Source organism: Dendropsophus ebraccatus, chromosome 9, assembly GCF_027789765.1.
Source record: "Dendropsophus ebraccatus isolate aDenEbr1 chromosome 9, aDenEbr1.pat, whole genome shotgun sequence".
Taxonomy (NCBI): domain Eukaryota; kingdom Metazoa; phylum Chordata; class Amphibia; order Anura; family Hylidae; genus Dendropsophus; species Dendropsophus ebraccatus.
In genome coordinates this window covers 101,037,051-101,059,670 of record NC_091462.1, presented here as the reverse complement: position 1 = coordinate 101,059,670, position 22,620 = coordinate 101,037,051, and the positions used below count along the sequence as shown (strand labels likewise).

The window sequence follows — 22,620 nt, the reverse complement described above, 5'->3', positions numbered from 1 at the left end:
GCTCCTTTTCTTCTTATTATAGATAACATGTCAGTTTCACCAAAGGGCGAATGGCGTAGACTTTAGAGATGAGCGATTAGTGAAATGTTCGATTCAATTGGATTCGATTCGAATAGCTCCCGATATTCGACTATTCGATCAAATATCAAATCCCATTATAGTCTATGGGAGACAAATCCTTGGGACCTGGAAATCTAGATTCAACAAATCGGAGGTCACCAAGTCTAAGACATCTTTAGAAAGTCATGCAAACACCTCTGTAATGCATCTGGGAAAGCAGGGAATCAGTAATAAAGGGAACGGTATTACCGGCAATAGCTATTGCCGGCAATAATACTGCTCCCTGTATTAGTTAATATTTAATTAATAAAGCAAATTTTCATTCTTATAAAGCTATTTTCGTTGCACAATAGCATAATTAAAACAAATCAATACTTTTGCAATTAAATATACTGGTACTAAAAAATAAATACATCAATATATATATATATATATATATATATACAGCATATTTAATTGAAAAAGCATGTATTAATTTTAATTATGCTATTGTACAATAGCTTTATTAGAATGAAAATTTGCTTTATTAATTAAATATTAACTATTACAGGGAGCTGTATTAATGCCGGCAATTACTATTGCCAGTAATACAGCTCAATGTAATACTTAATTAATACTTTAATTAAAACAGCAAATCTTTCTTCCAATTATGCAATTTTTTTTTTATCACAATAGCAACATTAGAAAAAACATTTTGATCCATATGTCCACCCAGCTGATTGGCTGACCGGACATATAAAGAGCCAGAGCCGGCACGGAACTGGCGAAGAGAGAAGACCTGGGAGGGTGAGTAGAAAGCTTTACCCCCCCCCCTTCCCTGCACTACACCGATCCCAGCAAAGAAGGGGGGTCACTTAACCCCTTCCTTGCTGGTATGGGTGCAGTGGGGACCCTTACTTAATCCCCTGGGGGCCAGATTGTTTAGTATGGCACCCAAAGGGTTAAGGGGATGCAATGCATCCCCCTTAAACCCTTGGGTGCCACAGTGTAAGCAGCAATCTGTAAAGATGCTGCATGCTGTAAAGTGCACAACACCGCTCACAATGATGGGTGTTGTGCTCCTGTTTGTGTGTTTTTTTGTGTGTTTCTCCCTTTTTGTTTTTCAGATATCGGTATCCTGTGGATTACGGCGGATTCGGTGGACTACGTCGATGACCAGCGGTTGTTAAGATTTTTTTTATAAAATGGTCAACAAGGGGTGTGGGGGTGTTTTTATTTGAATAAAAAACATTTTTCACTTGAGTCTTGTCTTTATTTCTTTACCATATAGACTTAGTAGTGGAAGCCGTCTAATAGACGAATCCATTACTAAGTCGGGGCCTAGTGTTAGCCGGTATAAAATGGCTAACACTAACCCCCCCATTATTACCACAGTACCCAATGCCACCAGGGGTACTGGGAAGACCTGGGTGCCAGTGGTCCCAGAGCATCAAAATTGGCGCTTCTGGACTGGGTGACAGCAGGGTGGTAATATTAGGCTGGGGATGGCCTAAATAAATGGCCCTTCCCACCCTGGTGTTACTAGGCTACTGTTGTTTGGTTTTTAAGCCGGCTGGTTATGAAAATAGGGGGAACCCTACGCGTTTTTAAAAATTATTTATTTATTAAAAACAAACTTGTAGGGTTCCCCCTATTTTCATACCCAGCCAGGGTTGGCGGGGGATGGTTGGCGGGGGATGGTTAACTTACCCTTGCATCTTCTCTCTGTCTTCTTGTAATCAGCAACTGAGCAGAGACACTATTTCAGCCTCTGATTGGCTGACATCACGCTTGAGAATTTTTTTGGCCCTCCCCAGCCTAATAATACCAGCCTGCTACCGCCCAGTCCAAGAGTGCCAATTTTGACGCTCCGGGACTACTAGTACCTGGCTGTTCCCAGTACCCCTGGTGCTGTTGATACTGGGGTAGTAGTGGGGGGTTAGTGTTAGTTATTTTATACCAGCTAACACAAACCCCGACTTAGTAATGGATGCTGGTCATTAACGTAGTCCAATGAATCTGACATAATCCTCTGGATACCGATATCTGAAAATCAAAGGGGAAAAGCACACACTAAAAAAGGCCAGGAGCAGAACACCTGTTCTTGTTACAGGTGTTCTGCACCTTACAGTATGGCACACAAAGGGTTACATGAGGATGCATGCCATCTTCATTTAACCCCATGGGGGCCACATTGATGTCACAATGTACCCATCCCAGCAAGGAAGGGGGTTAATTGCCCCCCTTCCTTGCTGTGATGGGGGCAGTGCTGGGGGGGGAGAAGGGGGGTCCTACTGATACTCACCCCAACGTCTTCTTGCTTCAGCAGAGCCTAGCAAACTGAGCTACAAGTGTGCCAGGCTCTGCCTCTTCAAAGATGGAGAAAGTTAATCAGCAGATGCAGCCGGGACACTGCTGCAGCCGCTGATTGGCTGAGATGAGGAAACGCAAGCGTCATCTCAGCCAATCAGCGTCTGAAGCAGAGAGGGATAAGACCGGAGGGTAAGTTAACCATTCCCTGATGGTAATCAATTGTTTTACGTGTATTAGGCAGAAAGTAGAAAAGAGAAAATCTCCAGCTGGAGATTTCCCCTTTTCTACTTTCTGCATGATACGCGGCAGTCGGCCTGCTACAGTCTCCATGCTCCACACAGGACATATGCTTGCTGTTTCCCATTGTTCAAGAGTGAGCTAACATATCTATGTCATTGTGTGGTATATTCCTTCTATAGAGTTTATAGCTATGGCTGCTCTGTCTCTTAGCCCCACTTCCTGCTAAGAGACCCCAAAAAAGAAAAGCATGCACATGGCTCTTTGATTTATACAAAATCCATTGGTTAAAGTGTGTTATATACTTTTTTCACATATGTAGCCCGTGCAGTCTCTCTCCCTATGCTGTGTTAGTCTGTTTTGCTTCCTTCTAAAATAATTATGTGACATATATTATATGAACTATTTCTAAAAAAAATTTTTGCAATAAATTTTCTTTGTGTGGCTCTAATGTTTTTTTTTCTCTTTTGGGGGTCTGTTATTTGTTTGAACATTTTGGAGCCTGTATCGGTACAGCCCTTATGTGGCTTTAGAAGCAAAAAACTTTTTTGTGTTGTTACCACTTCCTGCTTAAAGGGGTTGTCTGGCGCTAAAAAATTATTCACGTCATCAGCCGCTCAGCCGTGATTGGCTGAGCACAGTTATGCTCAGCCAATCGCGGCTGAGCTTCGGATGACGCTGCAGAGGGCGGCCGGCACTCGGGAAGATCCGCCGCCCGCCCGAAGAAGACGTCACTGCTGAGGATCGGAGACCGTGGTCGGCACGTGACAAGTGAGTATAGCGCACCACACTTCCGGGTACACGGGTGGGGGTGGTGGGACACGGGGAAGGGGGCCATTCACAGACATAACATACATTACAAAGTTGTATAACTTTGTAATGTGTGTTATTCTGTGAATAATTTTTTAGCGCCGGACAACCCCTTTAAGCCTGTTGCTGGCTTATGTCCTCAGCACTCAATCACCCCACTGCTGCTGTACCTTTAGTTTCAGCCTCTTGGGGGGTGCCGACCTATTTGTTTTGTGAGTCAGGGAGAGTTGAGTGTGTCCTGTGCCTCTGGTATCTTGCAGCCTCTGTGTGGGTAGTTCCAGCGGATATCCTTCCGCCTCTCCTTTACCACTGGAGCCCAGAACTCACTGCTTTCCCCTCTCACTTTGGATACACACAAGCTGCACCCTTTTTACCTCCTGCTCCTGCACTGAAGTGTTAGTCCCCCGTAGATGTGAATTTTAGGCAGGTTACTAGCAGAATGCCGTGTTGTAGCCACTGTATTGGTGAGCTGGCTGGAGAGCCATTTTCCTCTTCATCCGGCCACAAATTTTTGGTGATTTTTTTTCAGTTTCCATTTTATTATCTATGTTATAAAATATTCATGAAGTCTTGCAGCTTTCATATCCACTATGTCTGAAAACTAAGCTGAGACTTCCTGTTGTGATAAGAGGAGGCTGCTGTAAAGTGATCTGCATAGCAATACAGCGTCATGTGACACCTGTAGATATATATCACCAGTATGAGACAATAATAGTTCCCCGTATAATGACCTCTTCACAGGTCACAGAACACGCTCAGTAATGTTTCACATTCATCTCATGGGACAGAGTCTGTATTGTTTTCAAGGTCCATGAGACCTCCTGTAAAGCATGTCAGCTCAGGCAAGATGGCTGCCCCCATAGCAATGTACAAAAAAATTTAAAAAGTCAAAAAATAGAAACTTGCTAGAAAAAAATAGCTTGTTTCAGTATCTGACTCTAATCAGTATAAGAAAATCTAGGCCATTACAGTCCCTTTAAAGATTTGTTTGAACCATAAAATCAAATAAAAAAAGATCAATTTTACTGTGTGTGAACAAGGCCTGATGGCAAACCTTTATATTCAACTTAGTAATATCCAGATCAATGATATCCAGATCAATAATACAAAGCAAAACATCAGTTTTTTTTAAATAATATGTTTTATTTCACGTTTTAAAAACATACAAATAATTAGAAGCAGCCATTTTGTAGTTGTATAAATGCAGATGAAAATGGTTCCACCCCTGAGGTTTCTTAGCAGGGCAGTACATGGTTATTTGCTGCCATGCCAAAGCTTCTCCCAAGTCCACTTAAACCAAGGTGGCTTCTTATTTATTAAGACTAGAGGGGAAGCACTTTTCCTGCGCACAGCTAACTTCCTGTCTGAAATACTTATGCAATAATAAAAAAATTAAATGTGAAAAATGATTTCGGCCTCAATTACCTGATCAGATTGCACACACACGCTTATACAACTGTCAGAGCATCTACCAGCAACCTGATTAATACAACTGAAAGACACAAGGACTGTCCAGGCCCCTTGCAGGTTCTCTGCCCACAGTTCATGCCATATGTATTTCTGAATTGTCCCTGTGAGAGAGGTAGGAAGGCAGCCTGGCAGCATTACCACTATGGTACTATGGTACAGTCTCTCCAATTAGGCCACACCCCATCTATGGCACTCCTATGCTCTCCTGAGACAGTACCTTGAGTTAAAGACTTTGACAGATCCCCCAAATTTAGTTTTAGACCAGTAATTCCTTGTACAGATTCAGTTACATGATGTTTTCTTCTCCATTCCCTCCTGAAGCTGAACTCAGAATTCTTCCTATTTCCTGAGCTTGTGTTAATAAGCTAAGCTGCTAGGTCACATGACTGGCAAAGGGGTGGAGCTAAATCAAGGTCTGTTCCTAAGGGCAACCATCCGAATTCTAAAAGCCGCAACATACAGGGAATGGAGAAAATCACATAAAATAACTTAAAAACTATACAAAAACATTAAGCAAACAATAGGCAAAGTTGATTACTTTTTCAAATTTGAATTGCTTCTTAAAGTGGAATTATACCTTCATTTCATATCCTCCATGAAGAGCATGGGGAATTAAAGGGTGTATCCAAAATTAGAAAAAACATGGCTGCTTTCTTTTAAAAATAGCGTTAACGCCTGTTCACAGTCGTGAACTATTGCAGTTCAGTGCTAAAATACCGGATACCACCTATCAACAAGAGTGGCGCTGTTTTTGGAATTAAGCGGCCATGTTTTGTCTAATCCTAGGTGTCCACCCTTCAACAAAAAGAGCAGCAAAGTAGAAAGTCTTGGCACCAGTTCTTCCGTCATGTTTGTCCTCTATCTTGGGTCTTAGGAAAGGAGGAATAGTCCAAAAATGACAAATAGGATTGAGAGGCCGTGAGCGTGAGCAGAAACCGGAGAGCCTGTGTGGGGGTAAGAGCAACACGTTATAATGTGAAATAGGTGGTCAGGGCATGCTTACTGAAACCCCGCCCCTTTTTGTGGCCTAGTTCACAAGGTAGTCTAGGAAAAAGCAGGACCAATGGGAGGCATACGGTATAACAAGGACAGATTTACATTTTACTTGCTTATTCTCACTTGTAGTAGCGTTTCATTATATAACCAGGAGAATCCCTTTAATTTATATTTTTAATGGTGCGTTCACACCTACAGGATCTGCAGCTGACTTTCTGCAGCAGATTTCATTTAAATAACTGAACACAGCATCAAATCTGCTGCAGATCCTGTAGGTGTGAACGCACCCTAACAGTATATTATATATCATATTAAAGTAAATAGTGAAAATGTTCTTACCTGAACCTGGGGGTTTTGTGGTGACGGTATCCCGTATTCCCCCCGTGATGCCCAGGCCCAGGGTGTCCAGATCGGACTGTTTCTGTATTGCGATCCAGTTGCTGACGACGCTGTTGGTTAGCTGAGTCTTCAGATCCACTGTGTTGGTGCCAAGTAAACTCTTCACATCACTGACTGTAAGACTCTGGGGAGGACAAATGATAGACGATTGTTATGGCTGCTTCAAACTGTATACAGCAAGCTCTTCAGCTCCCCCTACAGGTGAGGATTTAACATTTAATATAAATATTAATATGAATATTAACATCTATATGAATGGGTTTTGGAGCTCAGCATCAGTAAAGATGGACCGTGAGAGCTATAAAGATATAATAGGAAATGAACTGGTACAGGGCTGTGGTAAGAGTAGCCTGAGTTGTTCTGCTACGCCATGTCATTTTCTATTCTGCCATTTTGGCAAAGTGGCCAAATGCAACAATTGCAATGATACCTTTTGCTGTTCTGTCTGTATATTGTCTTCACTGTAGGTATGGCATTATCTTTATGAAACAGGCGGCTTAGGATGAATATTACTGTAGGTGTTGACTTCATATGGAAGATATCCAAGGGGTTCTACATATACCCCCACAAGGAGTGCCAGTGGTTAAGAGAACCATAGTCTCAAGTATTGTTATTAGATAGTCCTTGTAGTTGAGAGGACCACCTCCTTCATGAAGTGGCTGAGGAGAAGTGTAACATTGTGGCTTGTATTCTAGGGCCTCTAGGGGCCTGGTCATAAATGTGGCGTAAGTGGCTGTGAAGATTGGTCTATACCATGCCACTGGGCGTTTCAAACACTGACGTAACTACAGATCTCAGGAGAACCTGCTGGGGGCCAGTCAGTGTGCATCAGTTTAGAAGAGACAAAGGACGGTCAGTATTGTGTATTATGGTGGTGGTGTCTACATACCACTGCTACAAGACCCCCATACTACTGTGTATGCTCTTCTTTATAGATAGTGTATTTATAGACCACTTTGTATAGGCATAGCTGCCCCTAATATATAATGACCTTTATGTTTAGTGAACATAATGTGGATTTCTCACCAACAAAGCTTACAGTGCCAACAGCGCCAATACCTGGCAAGGTGAGGAAGGGGCAAAACCTGTACAGCATTAGGTTTCAGGTTCCAGACTCACCAGCACAGCAGATGGATTCAATTTCACAAAGGTTCCTATGTCCATGTTGGGACCCATTGCAGCCAGGGACTTAAGGTCTGCGGCCGGTGCTCCACCTGTAGTTGGGGTCACGTATATCAGATATTATAATAATTGTACTGTATAATGTCCCTCATAAAATTGTATTGTGTGCACCGATAGGTAACTTACCCAGATATGGCTTTATGAGGTTGAAGTAGGTAGACACTTGGCCGATCTGTGCCTGGTAGGCCGCCTTTGCTTTAGTGTACAGGGCATCTTTTACCGTTTGGCTGCATGCGGAAACATCCAGAGCTTTGGCGTCACTGCAGAAGACATTGGAGGCAGGGGATGTTAGGGAAGCAATGAAGAGATCTAAAGCCTAAATATCTGAACCCTTGAGTCCCTTAGCAGGTTCATGTTTGAGGACCACTCACCTAATAGCACTGGAGGTGATGGAGTTCAGTTGGGCGCTGCTCAGAACGCAGATGTATTGACTCCCAATCACATTTATTACTGCTGCAGTTAATGCATTGCCCAGATTGGTATATCTTGTAATTATGCTAGTGGCCTGAAGTGGTAGAAGAGAGGAGAAGGGAAAATGTTAGCTAGTTACGGGATCAGGGATCCAAATCTTGCCTCTACTTGTCAGGAGTCATAGGGATAAATTCTATGTGTCTGCATCTGCCACTAGGGGGAGCTCACTGCATACTGTTTCATTATTGAGTTCAATGTATAAGAGGCAAGTTTCCGCTAGTGCAACCTGCATGCAGACAAATTTTTATTTTATTATACTTTTACTCACACTAGGACACTTATGTCAATACTTAATTGCTTGTACAGTACACAGCAATGTCAATGTATTGCAGTATATTGTCATTGTGCCGCAATCCTATGGTATCTTGTCTCTTGGCAAGCACTAGTATGATTATAGTCGCCCCAGAGACCTTTACCAGGCCCTTGGCTCCAATGACATTTCTGTGGTTGCCATTGGTTAGGCATTGGAGTAATACAGTATATGTATTACACGATTGGCCCCACTGTATATATTAGGTGGTCCTGAATCTGCTCTTTATTTCTCAAGACCACATTCTCTGTACATGTACACTGGATATTATAATGGACTCATGGGAGTTGTAGTTTTGCACCAGTTGTTGGTGAACAATGCTATACAGTAAGTCATTCATTTACCAAAGTAGTGGAAGGTCCAGCTGTAAGCAAACTGCTGAGGGTGTCCACTGAACTTATGTTCCACTTGTTCACATCAGCGTCTGCACATACTGTAGTGATGGCACCGAGGCTGGATAGGATACTATCTGGGTAACCTGAGGGATAGAGCTGGGGAAGAAGACACAAAACATAGTCAGTATATGAGCAAATGTAATAAGTGGGATTACCCTGAGGAGGGCGACAAAGAGCAGAAGAGAAAGCCCCTCCCACCGTAAAGGGAATATGAAATCTGGGATCCATCTTGAAAAACGATGGGAAGGACATGATATGGATAAGAAAGGAAACTTAAATTTTTTTTTCTTTATTTAACTTAGTAATGTCTCCTGCCTCATGGGCGCTGTTATATTGTGGGCCTGGGGTCACAAAACAATTGTTCCTCCTCCTGAATAGACCCCACTGCATACAATAAACCTAAACTTATTATATCCACATCATTGTAATAGAAACAAGGCCCTTTACAGGAAGATAAGCATGGAAATCCCTGGAGGGTGAAAAGGCCATGTAGAAATGTCTATGGATTGGCCAGATAGGGGAGAATGGGCTAACTTACCGCATCCAGCCTAGTCTTCAGGACGGTGAGTTGGTCAGTGGTGAAGGCCTTACTGCTCAGTGCTGACAGGTAGTTCACCAGCGTGGTGTTGTCTAAGCAGGCGTCTAATTGTGCTGCTGTATATTTCACTGGCAGCAGGTTGTCATTCACATTGTCAGCAGTGATCGCTCCAACGTTACAACCTATAATGGGGGAATCCTGGGTTATACCTGGACACTGATACTGATTTATCGATATTTTAAAGAGACAATATGAAGTATATCCTGAAGGCTGTCCATGTAATAACTACTTATTAATCCTTAAGGCCACAGGCGGAAAGTGAGTGCGGTCAGCGCTCGTTTGCTCCTTGTTCACCGCTCTCTGCCACCGCTATTACACGCGTTGGCAGTGATGGGGTGAGTGCGAGAGGGGCCACGGGCAGCTGCCTGCGTGATCGCTAGATCGTCCGGCCAGCCCATAGAGGATAGCGGCGGTCTGCTGCCACTGCTCCTGTTCCACAGAGCTCCGGCAGCAGATTGCTGCTATCACAGTCGTTTGTTTTTCAACATGGTTGAAAGACAAACGACTGCAACGATCAGCCGACATGGATTATGTCGGCTGATCGTTGCCTTCTATTCCACGGGAGGATTATCGGCCGTAACGGATTATATTGGCCGAATACGGCCGATAATCTCTCTGTGGAATAGGGCCTTTACCCTCTATTTATATTCTTTTACCCCTTTTATTATCTCTTTGGGTACTATTACATCAACAGATCTGACGAAAGATTATCTGCCAAAGATTTGAAGCCAAACCCAGGAGTGGATTTGAAAAGAGGAGAAATCCAGTCTTTCCTTTATGACCTGTTCTCTGATTATAGTCTGTTCCTGGCTTTGTCTTCAAATCTTTGGCAGATAATCTTTCGTCAGATCTGTTGGTGTAATAGTACCCTTACTTGTTACCTTCTATATTGTTTTAGGTTTCCTCTTTTCCTTCAGGCTTTACACTTAGACCCGCCCTTCCTTTTCATTTCCCTTAAGACTTTCCCATCTCATTTACTTTTACACTTTCCCTCCCTCTTTTCTTCACAATGTGCCTTCTCTTTTACTTTTGTTTTTCCTCCTTTTCCTCCCTTCTCTGGACTTTGTCCTTTCCTTAAACCTTTTTATGTTTTATAGCTTCCCTTCTTCTTTCTTTAGCTTTTTTTACATTCTCCCCCCTTTCTATTCCTCTACCATTCCCCCTTTTCTACTTTTCCCTTAGTTTAGTCTCTCCCACTCCAGTAACCCAAGCCATTACCTTTTTCTTTCCATTGAAATTTCCTTTCCTTGGCATTCCCTTTCTCCTTTGTCTATTCTCCTTTCCTTTGATATTCCTTTCGCCATTCTTTCGCCTTTTACTTCTCCTAACCTTTCCCTTCTCCTCCCTTTACCCTTACATTTTCTTTTAGATGATGCTTTCCTTTTCCTTTACTATTTTCCCTCTTGTTTTAGCCATCTTCTTTCCTTTCATTAATATCCTATTTCCTTTAGTGTTTTCTTGTTCTCCTCCTTTACCTTCTTCTTTAACTTAACTTGTTTTTTTGTCTTTCCCTTCTCTCTTCCCTTTGAAATTTTGCCTTTCTTCTCTGTTCTCTTTCCCACCCTGTTTCTCTGCTCTTTCTTCTTATCACCCTTAGGTATTTCACGGGACTATAGGATTGCTCTAATTTCTTCATGTATCTTCATCATGTATCTCACTCACCTGTAGCTCGCCGAGCTTTAGTATTAATACGATTTGAGACAATGTTGGCAAACTGGCTTCTGGTCAAGGAAGAGGACTGTATAGATGCTTTCATCCAGGAGTTAAATGACACCTAGGAAAATGTATTTTGTAAACCACACATAGAAACACCAATGGCATAGCAGGAACAGAACCCCTAATTCCCAAGAAAGAAATTTGAGCCAAAGCCCCTATGGTGGCTAGATAATGGGAAAATCCATAGAGATGAAAATATTGAGTATTAGGCAATCCATTTTGCTCAAATAGTCCTATCAGATTGATAGGATTTGTATATAATGACCCCTGTCGCTGAATGCTTACCTCTGGGACACCTGTCAGGAAGTCTTTGGTTAAAAATGCACTGATTCCTCCAAATGAGTTTAATGTGGTTGTTGTCCATGTGGAGGAGTTCCTGTAAACGACAGGGCTCACAATTAAACTTTATATACAGGCTTACAATTATCTTCTAAACACATCCTAGATTTTTCTGACACAAAGCTCTAAATCCATAGACATAAATCTGGCTGCCTGCAGCTACCACTAGAGGGAGCTAAGGAGCTTACTGCATACAGCTTGTAAAGTGATCCAAATTATAACATAGTATACAGTAAGCTAACTCTAGGTGTCTGCAGGAAGGCAAAATTTTATTATGTACTGTTATGAATTTAGATTTCTTGTATGATGGAAATAGTCCTCTAAGCAATATATAGATATATTGAATAACCTTATCAGCACATAATATTGGATGTATAATCAATATGGTATTATAATAAACGTCTGCCCCAATAGACTGCCCAGTGTAGCATGCATACAGAGAGCAGAGATGGAGGCGCAGTAACCAATGAGTAGCTTAGTTGTTCCTGCTGATGGGTGACTCCCATAGGAAGCCATATAACAAGTGCCCTTTGTATGTACTTCAGTGTCAGGTAGGTTTTGCTGCCTACTCAACAATACAAAAGAATTTAACAAATATATAGAGCAAAATGCCTTCTTTTTTCCATGTTTTTGTTTATGCAAGTAAGTAGACATTATGTAGAAGATACATGAATATCTTGTAATGCTTGGATATGCTATGGCTTTATGATCAATGGGGGTGTGATCTTTGGGACCCCTACCAGTTGTGACAATAAAGAAGCTGTATCCCAAGATAAATCTTTTCTTGGCTGGTTGGCTGCAGTTCCCCTCCAGGTGGCCGGGGGTGCTGTTGTGCAGGAAAAAGAGAAAGCTTATGACTCACCCAAACGTGGAGCTTGGCTGGCTGAGGAGGGTCAGGATGGAGGTTTGCTGTTGAGTAGTGTAGGACTGACACTGAGATAGCTGGTTCACAATGCTGAAAGAGGAATTAGCAATGTATGATGGGCTGAGATCACAGGAGAGCTGACCCAGGACCTGGATATTGCTGTCCGTCAGAGAAGATCCTGCCGATATGTTCTAAAAAAGAAAAATAAATAAATTATAATTTCTGCAACAGTGGGGAAACATGTCCACCCTAATATATCTATATACAGCTTGAAGTTCCCTTTTGCTAACACAAAGCACCAACTTCCCTGAATGGACATGGTCCCCAGAAACCACTAGGGGGAGCTTGTGAACATGCTGCATACTGAATATACATTGAGCTCTATAATAAATCAGTATGCAGTAGCTCCTTCTCCTACAGTAGTAGATCCTAAGCTCCTTGTAATGGTGGTTTAGGCAATGTCTATGCAGAGGATTTGGTGCTCTGTATTAGAAAAATTGAGCTCTGACTGTCATAAAGATATATTAATATATTAGTCAGTACAGAATTGTGTACCCAATGGAAAACCCTAGGAAAATGCATCTTACCATACAGGACAAGGCATTGGTCAGTAGACTTGTGCGCAGACTGGAGCCCTGAGGCAGGATGCTGAGCTTCGCTTTGCCGACGTTGGTGAAGAAGTCAGTGCAGGTTCCATTTACAGCGGAGGAGCTGTAATAATACATGATCAATGATTATAAATCTATATATATTGCTTTCAGTATTTTTGCATATTGTCCTCCGACTACAGTATATTATTATACTGGAACTTACTTAAGGAATAGGAAGACTTCCTGGGGGTATGAGGTCAGATCTGTAGGATAGCCATCCTTGGTTATTTGCCTGCTCAGACAGGTCAGCTGGAAACAGATGAGAAGTCATAGTGAGTTACCTTCTGTTCACATGAGTCACATTGACATGGATCTGGATTAGAGTAAAACTATGGACCTGTGACTTACCTGATCTTGAGTCAGTGCAGCATTCTGGGTCCTCATAGCCTTCCCCAATGACTTGATTTGGCTGCTATTAAGTCTATTTGGGGTACCGCAGGTAAAGCCTTGCAGGACTGATGAGGACATCCTAAAAACATGGAGACAATCTCAATGCAAATTGTATAGGGTCTATGGGGTTGTACATTATATTGACTACTAAGGTGATTTAGGGTAATTTCCCCTTTCAAGCCTCATGTATATGTCTGGATATATAATGTACTTACTGTGTGTAGTCAGTGGCAGTGGCGGCGATGTCATCGAAAAACATGGAAGCCTGAAAGAAATAGAAGACGTGATGAACCAGAGTGTTTCATTATATATAGCTATAGGGGGTGTTGAAGTAGTAGTCACACCTGGTCCCTAAGTGACCCAAACCCCTCTGCCATAAGGGAAGATATGTTTCAGGTGCGGGCCCTATTATAGATATTGTATTGGAGCCCAAAGCTTTAAGTTACCCTTGTATATATATATATAATGGACAAAATGGGAGAGTTTAAACATGATCCATATGATTGTACAATGAGGGTAGCCATGGTTATTTAGGAGGCCATCTTCCTAGTTCATACCTGGTCAGGGCTCCATGACTTGCCATTGACGTCTTGCAGAGATGGCTTGTCTGAACTGAAGAGCAGGAGAGACTTGGGAACAAAGCTTGCCAGGCTGGCGGGGATGTTTTTGACCACAGTGGATGGAGTCGAGTTGGCAGCTACAATCTAGAGAATTATAGACAAAACCATATTAGAGAAATTATTTGGAGAGGAGGATCACATGACTGTTCTGTCATTTGGCAAATATTAAATAGAGTGTTTAATCAGATGCAGGAAATATTGCAGGGATAGCGCAGTTATCACAGTGGGCACTAGAGCAACCCCTCCCCAAAAAGCTGTTTTCTTTTCCTTCTTGCTCATTTGTTAGCTTTGCTGTACACCCCTTGACAGATTTGCAGAGTCATTTCATCATCATTAGAAGGAAGAAGAGATACTAACAGCTCTAGATATGATGTCAGGTTAGTAACACCATACACAGTTTACACAGATAAAGCCTAATATGCAGCTTGCCTGTCACTCCCTGGTCTTTGGGGTAGGGGCTATAGGCCATCATCATGTTCTGTATGGCTTACAAATTTTAATATAACAATAACACCCAGGGGATTTTGAGGTATTATCTTGATGTTTATGCTCTTACCTATAAACGTCTTACCTGTGTGACAAACATGTTCTGCAGAGTCGGAGGGGCGCTGGAGAGCTGGCTTACAAATTTATCATCCTTTATGGCACTCAGTACTATTGTCGGGGACAGAGATTGCAGCTTACTACTTGGCAGCCCAGTTACCAAGCTCCCTAGAGTGCTCAGGTTCTGAATCTATGGAAGCAGAGGGGACTTGGTTACATATTATAGCAATAAAGGACATAACATTAGAGATCTATGGTTTACTAATATATTACCTGGAAGTCAGTGTTTAGGAGCTTGGCCATTATTGACTTGGTCTGCGCAGCATTCCAGCCGCTAACACTGGCCAATGTGGACACGCTGGATTTCAGGTCGCTATCGCTGATCTTGTCGATTTGTCCCGCGGACAGACCCACAGCTGATTGTCCCAGGTTAGAAATAGCATCAGAAGAGAAATTGCTTATTTTGCTGACCAGTGACATTGCCACCTGTGGACAAAATATTTTTAAAATGTACCTGTAATTTATAGATAAGGGGGGACATTTACAAAGACCTGTGTAAGATAAATGCAGTCGACAAAAACTGCCCTTACCTGCACATCATCGGGGGTCGGGGCAGCAACGGTTTGTCCTGCAGAAGCATTATAACATTGCTTATTTAATTTTTTGGTAAAGTCCAGAGCGGCCTGTGCTGTCAGATTGGTCAGAGCTGATGGTGACAGGTAACAGAGGAACGCGTCCGGCAGGCTAGACATATAGGGCAGAGGCTTGGTTAGTGATCACCTTTATCCTGGGCACTATCCATACCAATAAATAAATCAGCAGGGGAGGTAATATACTACATCTTTGCAATTTAATTTATTATTCGTCAGTTTGCTATATAAGTAACAATGCTATAAATTCAGCATCTTCTATCGTTCTATCTATCTCCTATCTATCTATCTCCTATCTATCTATCTCCTATCTATCTATCTATCTATCTATCTATCTATCTATCTATCTATCTATCTCCTATCTATCTATCTATCTATCTATCTATCTATCTATCTCTATCTATCTATCTATCTATCTCCTATCTATCTATCTATCTATCTATCTCCTATCTATCTATCTATCTCTCCTATCTATCTATCTATCTATCTCCTATCTATCTATCTATCTATCTATCTATCTATCTATCTATCTATCTATCTATCTATCTATCTATCTATCTATCTCTATCTATCTATCTATCTCCTATCTATCTCCTATCTATCTATCTATCTATCTATCTATCTATCTATCTATCTATCTATCTATCTCCTATCTATCTATCTATCTATCTATCTATCTATCTCCTATCTATCTATCTATCTATCTATCTATCTATCTATCTATCTATCTATCTATCATCTCCTATCTATCTATCTCCTATCTATCTATCTCCTATCTATCTATCTATCTATCTATCTCCTATCTATCTATCTATCTATCTATCTATCTATCTATCTATCTTATTTACCTGTTTAAGTTGAATGATGAACTTGAGGTCAACAAGGAGGTGTAATAAATCCCGGTGTCTTTGGGTAAGGTAAGCTTACTTGCCAGTTGTATAGTGGATGCATCATTGGCAAAGGTTTTTAGCTGCGAGGAGAAGAAGCAATGGTTGGTCAGTCTACATAGATACGGCTGTATACAAACAACAGCAGAGATTATCAGTTATCAATCATGACTTTCAGGACACGCCAGAACTTGAAGGTTTGCTAAATCTGGATAGCCACAGGCTTATGACTATGTTTCTACAGCTTAAGGGCCACCGATTGGAGACCCTTGTCTTATATGATGCCATATCCTTACCACAGAATCATTAGCAAAAGTGAGCAAGTCTTCTTGACTGGTGTAACTCATATAGGAGCCCAGGTTATTCAGAAGCCAAGCAGAGGAATCACTTTGGTTATAACAAGTTACTGCGCCACCTAGAAGATAAGGAACAAGCTATAGATTAATAATTATACTAATGTTCATGCAACAGCTCAAGAGCCACAGGTTAGGGGGTCACTGCATTAAAGCATGCCACCAAGGCACTGAACAGCCGGGCCCCTCAGAATCACCATATCATGGGGGCCATTCTATCATAGTGGGAATGTACAATGTTAGCAGCTTCTTTTTATTTCTGAACATATATTCAATATGTAACGCAGGATCAGTACAGGATAAGTAATGTAATGTATGTACACAGTGACACCCACCAGCAGAATAGTGAGTGCAGCTCTGGAGTATAATACAGGGTGTAACTCAGGATCAGTACAGGATCAGTAATGTAATGTATGTACACAGTGACCGCACCAGCAGAATAGTGAGTGCAGCTCTGGAGTATAATACAGGGTGTAACTCAGGATCAGTACAGGATATGTAATGTAATGTATGTACACAGTGACCGCACCAGCAGAATAGTGACACTAATATTAGTGACAGAAAAGGAGACACTAATATTATAAATTGTACATGATAGGCAGAGGCTGTTACAGATTTAGTTTTGGGTCAAAAGAGCTATTATACCTCTGATCCTCAACAATTAGAAGCCATTAGAATCACAGGATGGAGGTAGGGGTGTTATAGGAGTAGAAAAAAGGGTTCCCCATGCCAATAAGCCCAGACCCTGTAAAGATGATGTTACGGTATCTTGTAGGCCTATGATCTATGAAGTCACCTTTCTGCTTTAGGTACGGTTTGATGAAAGACTTGTAGACGTCGCCCTGACTGCTGGGTGTAAGTTTTGAGAAACTGGAATCAAGACTGCTGAGTCTGCAAGAAAAAAATGTAGATACAATATTATTATTAGATTATATTCAGATATAATCTATAGATGTTATAGAAAATGTTGCACTTACATTGGACGGTAGGAGTCACAGGAAATGTTGCTGGGGATCAGAGTGAGTTGGTCTTTGCTGATTGATGGTAAAACCAAGCTTAGTTTATTCTGGAAAAGTCCACTCCAGTCAGAGCTGGAATAGGTGTTGAAGCTTGGTGCCAGCAACTGGAAGGACTTGGCCAGGAGACTCTTGGACAGATATGGACTTAAAGAATTGACATTGCTCTGGGGACAGAGATATTGCACCTTGAATGCCTTGGCTTTTCTAAAATTGGCTCCAAAGATCATTGAAAATGATCACACAGTAGACACTTCCTATATGTTCTTAAAGGAAATTTCCACCCAAATTTTTCTTTCCTTTGGATACAGTCTAAAGCTATGTTCACAAATAATGGCGGTAAATAATGATCATGATCATAATTGATGGTCGTCATTGTAAAATAACGGATGTTATTTTGAAAACATTTTGCATAAAAACACATTGTGTGAACATAGCCTAAGTGGGTAAAAGTGCTATTGGATAGGGTACTCGAAAAAGAAAAAAAAATGCACCACATCCACTGGAGGTCCAAGATATGGACAAACGACCAGAAAATTCCTGGGACCTTCTATACTCATTGTATTTAGACTATCAATTTGGGTAACACATTCTGAGATGATCCAAAGAAGAAAGGGCAAGGTGGGCCTCCCTGTTGCACCCTGACTGGATTGGAACATTCATAACTTACCGCTGAAGCAGATGATTTCACGCCAGTCAAAAAGGTATTCACGTCTGCTTGACTTTGTATCGTTGCGACGATCCCAGAAGCCACTGTTGGATTGATGTTGGGGTCCACGCTGAAGTCGATTACTTGTGACGTGGTGAGAGACGACAGAACATCACCCTGTAAAGCAACATAATAAGACATCACAAGATTTCACAGCTGGCGTCCAATAGGATGACTATGGTCTAATTTTTTTTTTGTAAAATATTGGCTCTGAAAATTGCTAAATTTGCAATGGGTTGGGCAACCTTGCTATACACTTTACAGTAACCCCTTCACCAACCCATACAAGATCAGGTTCAACTTCAGGTTTTGGGCGATAGACTAACAGTGGACCTCTGTCTTCTCCACCTTACTCAGATCACTATACAACCCAAAGCTTAATGGTGCCTGGCATCTATCCAGATTTGCCTGCTGCTGATCAGACAGGAACAGGAACCAAGTCTATACTGTAGAAGGAATTATTTTAGCGGTAGAGTATCTAATTCTATTAGCCTCAGTAAAAGAAACAAAAAGACCAAAACAAGTGAAGGCAATAAAGAGAGTGCCAAAATCTCTAATAAAGAGCAGCCCTCTCCCCTACTTCCAATATTTCTGAAATATTCGATCTTGTTGGTGCATTGGTACTTACTCCACTGAAATTTTTATTAATGTTCAGAAAGTCTTTGTAGCTGGCAAACTGGGAGAATTTTCCAAAATACTGCTGTAGAAGTGCACTGCTCCCTACATTCTGAGCACAGGATGGACCTAAGATATTAAAAAGAAAGCAACATTTAAAAATATATATTCTTTTTATTTAGTTAATTTTACACATTTTATTCCTATTTCTTAAAAAAGTAAAAAAACCATAAAATAAGATATAATAGATAAATAAATTCTAAAATAAAAAAAATTGTTTTACAATAATAATTTACCTTGTTGGTTCAGATAAGGCTTGACCAGACTATTGTAAGCATCCTGTTGTGTTCCGGAAGTCATTTTTGGGAAATTTGAGTTCAAACTTGTGAGTCTGTGTGTAATAAAAAATAACATAATTTTTTTCAATGAACATGAATCCAAATTTGTTACAAAAATTTCCTGTAAATAATTTTAGTAAACATATTTGATAAAAGATAGCTCATAGGCAAGCATGTTTTTCATGGGGGAACCAGACCAATTTTGGTGAGATCTACCGACCCTCTAATGTCTATTGGTCTGCTAGATCCCATTGGAAGGCAGGAAGGTATTAGTATTGGTAGTAGAGTAAGTTGAGCTGAAAGTAAATTGAGCAGATAGAATTTTTTGACCCCAATGATATTTTGTCAAAGGTGGTGCCACCCCTGAAATGTACAGTATGTAAATTACAGAAAACACCTTTCAAACTAAAATTGTATATTACATTTATTACATGGTGTAAATAGTTTTTGTTGTTTTTTAACATTGAGTAGGAATGCCTGTGTACCACACAGGACCAGTTGGAAGGGATTCCTCTCTACCTGGAACTTTGACAAGGAAAATTAAGCGACTGGGTTGACCTTGGGGCTCTGATCTTCTAAAAGAGCACCATCAGAAGACTTCAGTAGTACTTCTCCTAATAATGATTCTGGTTGAAATTATTACATTATAGTATATGTCCATACTGCTCCTTTCACCACAGGGTTGTCTCATGAGGTAGAACCCCAAATGGACTGTGTTTTAGCAAATATACTCTATAGTTTATGGTTTTTGTAGGGTTTTATGGTCTGGATGGATCAGTGGTGGTGCTAAAACAGTCCCGTGAATGGAAATTCAATGTATCAATCATTTGATTTCAACACAACTCTTGACATTGGCTTTGAACCATAGGCATCAACATTACTTACATGGCCTGATAGGTGTCACAGGGGATGTTAGTGGGAATAAGGCTGAGCTGTTGGGAAGAGATCTGAGGAAGCAGGGCGCTGATCCTATTTTGGAAGAGCTGAGTCCAATCTGACTTGTTGAACGTGGAGACGTTGGCCTTTATTGCATCAAATGTCTTATTCAGCAGAGCCTGGGACAAAGGGCCATTCACCGAGCTGATGTTTTTCTGCAAGATATTTTGTTACAGGTTAAATGTAGAGGACACAATATCTTCACATACAGTACTAAACCATCTGGTTGAAGCTAAATAGCATAAGCACTTACAGAGGCAATGCCAGTGTTAAGGTTATTCAAAAAGTCAAATAGATCGTTGGTGTTCTGGAGAGTCCCGACAATGCTGGCTGCAGTGGAGGAGTCACTAGAGGCATTCAGCGTCAAGCTAAAGCTCGCCTTCTGTTGTGTGGTGAGGGAAGGTAGCACATCCATCTGTACAACATTAGACAAAAACAATTAATCAATATCCCCAAGACGTCATGAGAACCCTTCACGATTATCTAGAAGATTCATCTATTAGAAGTTGGCACTTCTAACTATTCGAGTGGACAATATAATACCAATTTGGCTATTGCCCTCTAAAGCTTTAAAATCGCCATCCCTAGAAAATACTTTCAATTCAATAACCTTACATTAGGAGTGGGGAACCTTCAGAACCCCAACTGTCTCAAAACTAAAATTCCCATCATACTTGGACAGCCAAAGGTTTCCCATTAGAGATGAGCGAACCTTGAGCATGCTCGAGTCGATCTAAACTCAAACGTTCGGCATTTGATTAGCGGTGGCTGCTGAACTTGGATAAAGCCCTAAGGCTATGTGGAAAACATGGATATAGTCATTGGCTGTATCCATGTTTTCCAGACAACCTTAGAGCTTTATCCAAGTTCAGCAGCCTCGCTAATCAAATGCCGATCGTTCGGGTTCGGATCGACTCGAACCCGATTCGCTCATCTCTATTTCCCATCCCTGTGTTACATTATGTACTAAACAATTCCCACTGATTAAGAAGCACATTCCAAATCCATTTGCACATTACAAGAATACCTAAATACTTAGTTCTTCAACATAATTGTCTGCTTAGCGCTTCTTACTTACAGCATTGAAAGCTCCATTAGATGCCATTATGTCACTGTAGTCGGCAAACTGAGAGAACTTCCCAAAGTTCTGTGTAAGAAAGCTACTGGTACTGGTGTTCTGAGCACAAGCTGGACCTAAAAAGATCAAAAAAGACGTTAATCATGGTAAATTTTGATCAATCTGATGGATACCAAGCATACAATAGGGTTCTATTGCCATAGACAGCCAGCTGTAACTCATGTCTAGTTCCTGGTGGGAGGGAACTAAACTAAGCATGGGCGGTCCATCAAGTTAATAGACCACAGATGGCAAAGATGGCTTTATCTTGTTATATTTATAGATCTTTTCTTTTCCATTAATTATTACCTGACATTTTCAGGAAAGGCTTGATGAAGGAATTATAAATATTTTGCTGGTTTCCAGGGTCCATTTGATTAAATGATGAGTCCAGACTTTTGAGTCTGTAGAATACAACAAAAACACATGAACGTATAGTCTAATTTATTAACCAGTCGGCCTAAGGATTGTTTACATAGGCATCTTACAGTATGTATTACAATGCTTACATGACTTGATAGGAGCTACAGTTGATATTTTGGGGTATGACGCTGAGAAGGCCAGGTGTAATTTGTGGTAGGGCAAAATTTAATTGATTCTGAAAGAGTTTTTGGAATTGACTTGTTGAAAACGTGGAGATGTTGGACCTGATGGCTTCGAATGTCTTGTTGAGAAGAGCTTGTGCCATTTGTGGACTCAGTCCGCTGACGTTCCTCTGTAAAAGTAAAAGAACTTGTCAATTGAAATTAGAACTCTATCCCAAATAATTTCTGAAACTCTGGCTTGGTTGACAGGGGCCTTTTGGATACTTTTGTTTAGGACGTCTGTATAGGGCATAGAAATATATATATATATATATATATATATATATATATATATATATATATCATCTGCATAGTCTACTCTGTGCTTCCTATAAGTGTGGAGAAACATTGCCCCACCCACGCGGAGCTGTGACAGTCTAATGCTGGATATATACAACCTTCTAAAAAGAGAGTTATATGTCTCTTACCGCTGTGGCAGCTGCATTTAGCGAGTCCAGGAAGCTAAGCACATCAGTGTTCTGTATTGTTCCCAAAACACTCGTGATGGAGGCAGTGTTATTGCTGGCAGCTAGGTCCACGCTGAAGGCAGCAATTTGTGGTACATTGAGGAGTGGCAGGGCATCCAGCTGAAAAACATGTATATATAGTAATGAATAGACAGCCATTGATTTTAATAAAGACCCTCCAGAGCAGTGTTTAATGTGGAACCTCCCTCCTATCAGTTCAGTATAATAGGGAATATTGATGAACTGGGCATAACAGACTCCCTACAGGTGTTCTATTTTTTTTTTTTTTGCCTGTTTCTATTACTTACCGCTGTAAAATTTCCATTCAGTGCAGTGAAATCGTTGTAACCTGCAAATTGCCCAAATCTTCCAAAGTTCTGCTTTAGCCATGCGTTGCTGTTAACGTTCTGAGTACAGGCCGCACCTATAGAGGTAAGAAAAGGAACGTACCCAATGGGATCAAGTCATTGACAAGGAAGTTAAAGGGCCACTAACCCTAAAGTCATGAGCTTACAACAGTACAGTGGTTTATGCCTGGTGCGGCTGGTTCAGCTATTGGTAAAGGGCCTCAGATGAGGAAATGTAAGAATATATGGAGAGATGGA

General features: G+C 41.1%; 2 protein-coding genes across 2 annotated transcripts; both read right to left on the bottom strand.

The window, feature by feature from the left end:
* Window positions 1–4,676: 4,676 nt before the first annotated feature.
* Window positions 4,677–15,095, bottom strand: LOC138801831 (mesothelin-like). Its single transcript, XM_069984930.1, has 18 exons — window positions 14,934–15,095; window positions 14,617–14,829; window positions 14,372–14,533; window positions 13,738–13,884; window positions 13,396–13,445; window positions 13,139–13,259; window positions 12,954–13,039; window positions 12,728–12,851; window positions 12,138–12,331; window positions 11,222–11,312; window positions 10,883–10,994; window positions 9,161–9,342; window positions 8,572–8,718; window positions 7,818–7,951; window positions 7,573–7,706; window positions 7,384–7,478; window positions 6,205–6,388; window positions 4,677–5,813 (listed from the first exon to the last, which is right to left on the bottom strand). The coding sequence occupies exons 1-18, from the start codon at window positions 15,093–15,095 to the stop codon at window positions 5,740–5,742; spliced, it is 2,412 nt and encodes an 803-aa protein (XP_069841031.1). The 3' UTR covers window positions 4,677–5,739.
* Window positions 15,096–16,910: 1,815 nt separating this feature from the next.
* On the bottom strand, window positions 16,911–22,174 carry LOC138801830 (uncharacterized). Its single transcript, XM_069984929.1, has 11 exons — window positions 21,977–22,174; window positions 21,474–21,679; window positions 21,274–21,368; window positions 20,926–21,041; window positions 20,101–20,262; window positions 19,797–20,002; window positions 18,870–18,964; window positions 18,587–18,702; window positions 17,920–18,075; window positions 17,211–17,416; window positions 16,911–17,124 (listed from the first exon to the last, which is right to left on the bottom strand). Exons 1-11 carry the CDS (start codon window positions 22,172–22,174, stop codon window positions 16,911–16,913), a joined length of 1,770 nt encoding a protein of 589 aa, XP_069841030.1.
* Between the last annotated feature and the right edge of the window lie 446 nt (window positions 22,175–22,620).

Bases quoted from the DNA above. Each gene is read 5' to 3' on its own strand.
- LOC138801831 (XM_069984930.1), bottom strand. From the start codon at position 15,095: ATGTCTAGCCTGCCGGACGCGTTCCTCTGTTACCTGTCACCATCAGCT. The intron at 12,332-12,727 runs GTAAGATGCATT...TTTCTTTTTTAG, and splicing joins CCAATGCCTTGTCCTGTATG to AACATATCGGCAGGATCTTC. The intron at 8,719-9,160 runs GTAAGTTAGCCC...CTTCTTCCCCAG, and splicing joins TGAAGACTAGGCTGGATGCG to CTCTATCCCTCAGGTTACCC.
- LOC138801830 (XM_069984929.1), bottom strand. From the start codon at position 22,174: ATGGCTGTCTATTCATTACTATATATACATGTTTTTCAGCTGGATGCC. The intron at 18,965-19,796 runs GTAAGTAATGTT...TATTACACACAG, and splicing joins TGTGACACCTATCAGGCCAT to ACTCACAAGTTTGAACTCAA. The intron at 17,417-17,919 runs GTAAGTTATGAA...CTCTGTCCCCAG, and splicing joins TGAAATCATCTGCTTCAGCG to AGCAATGTCAATTCTTTAAG.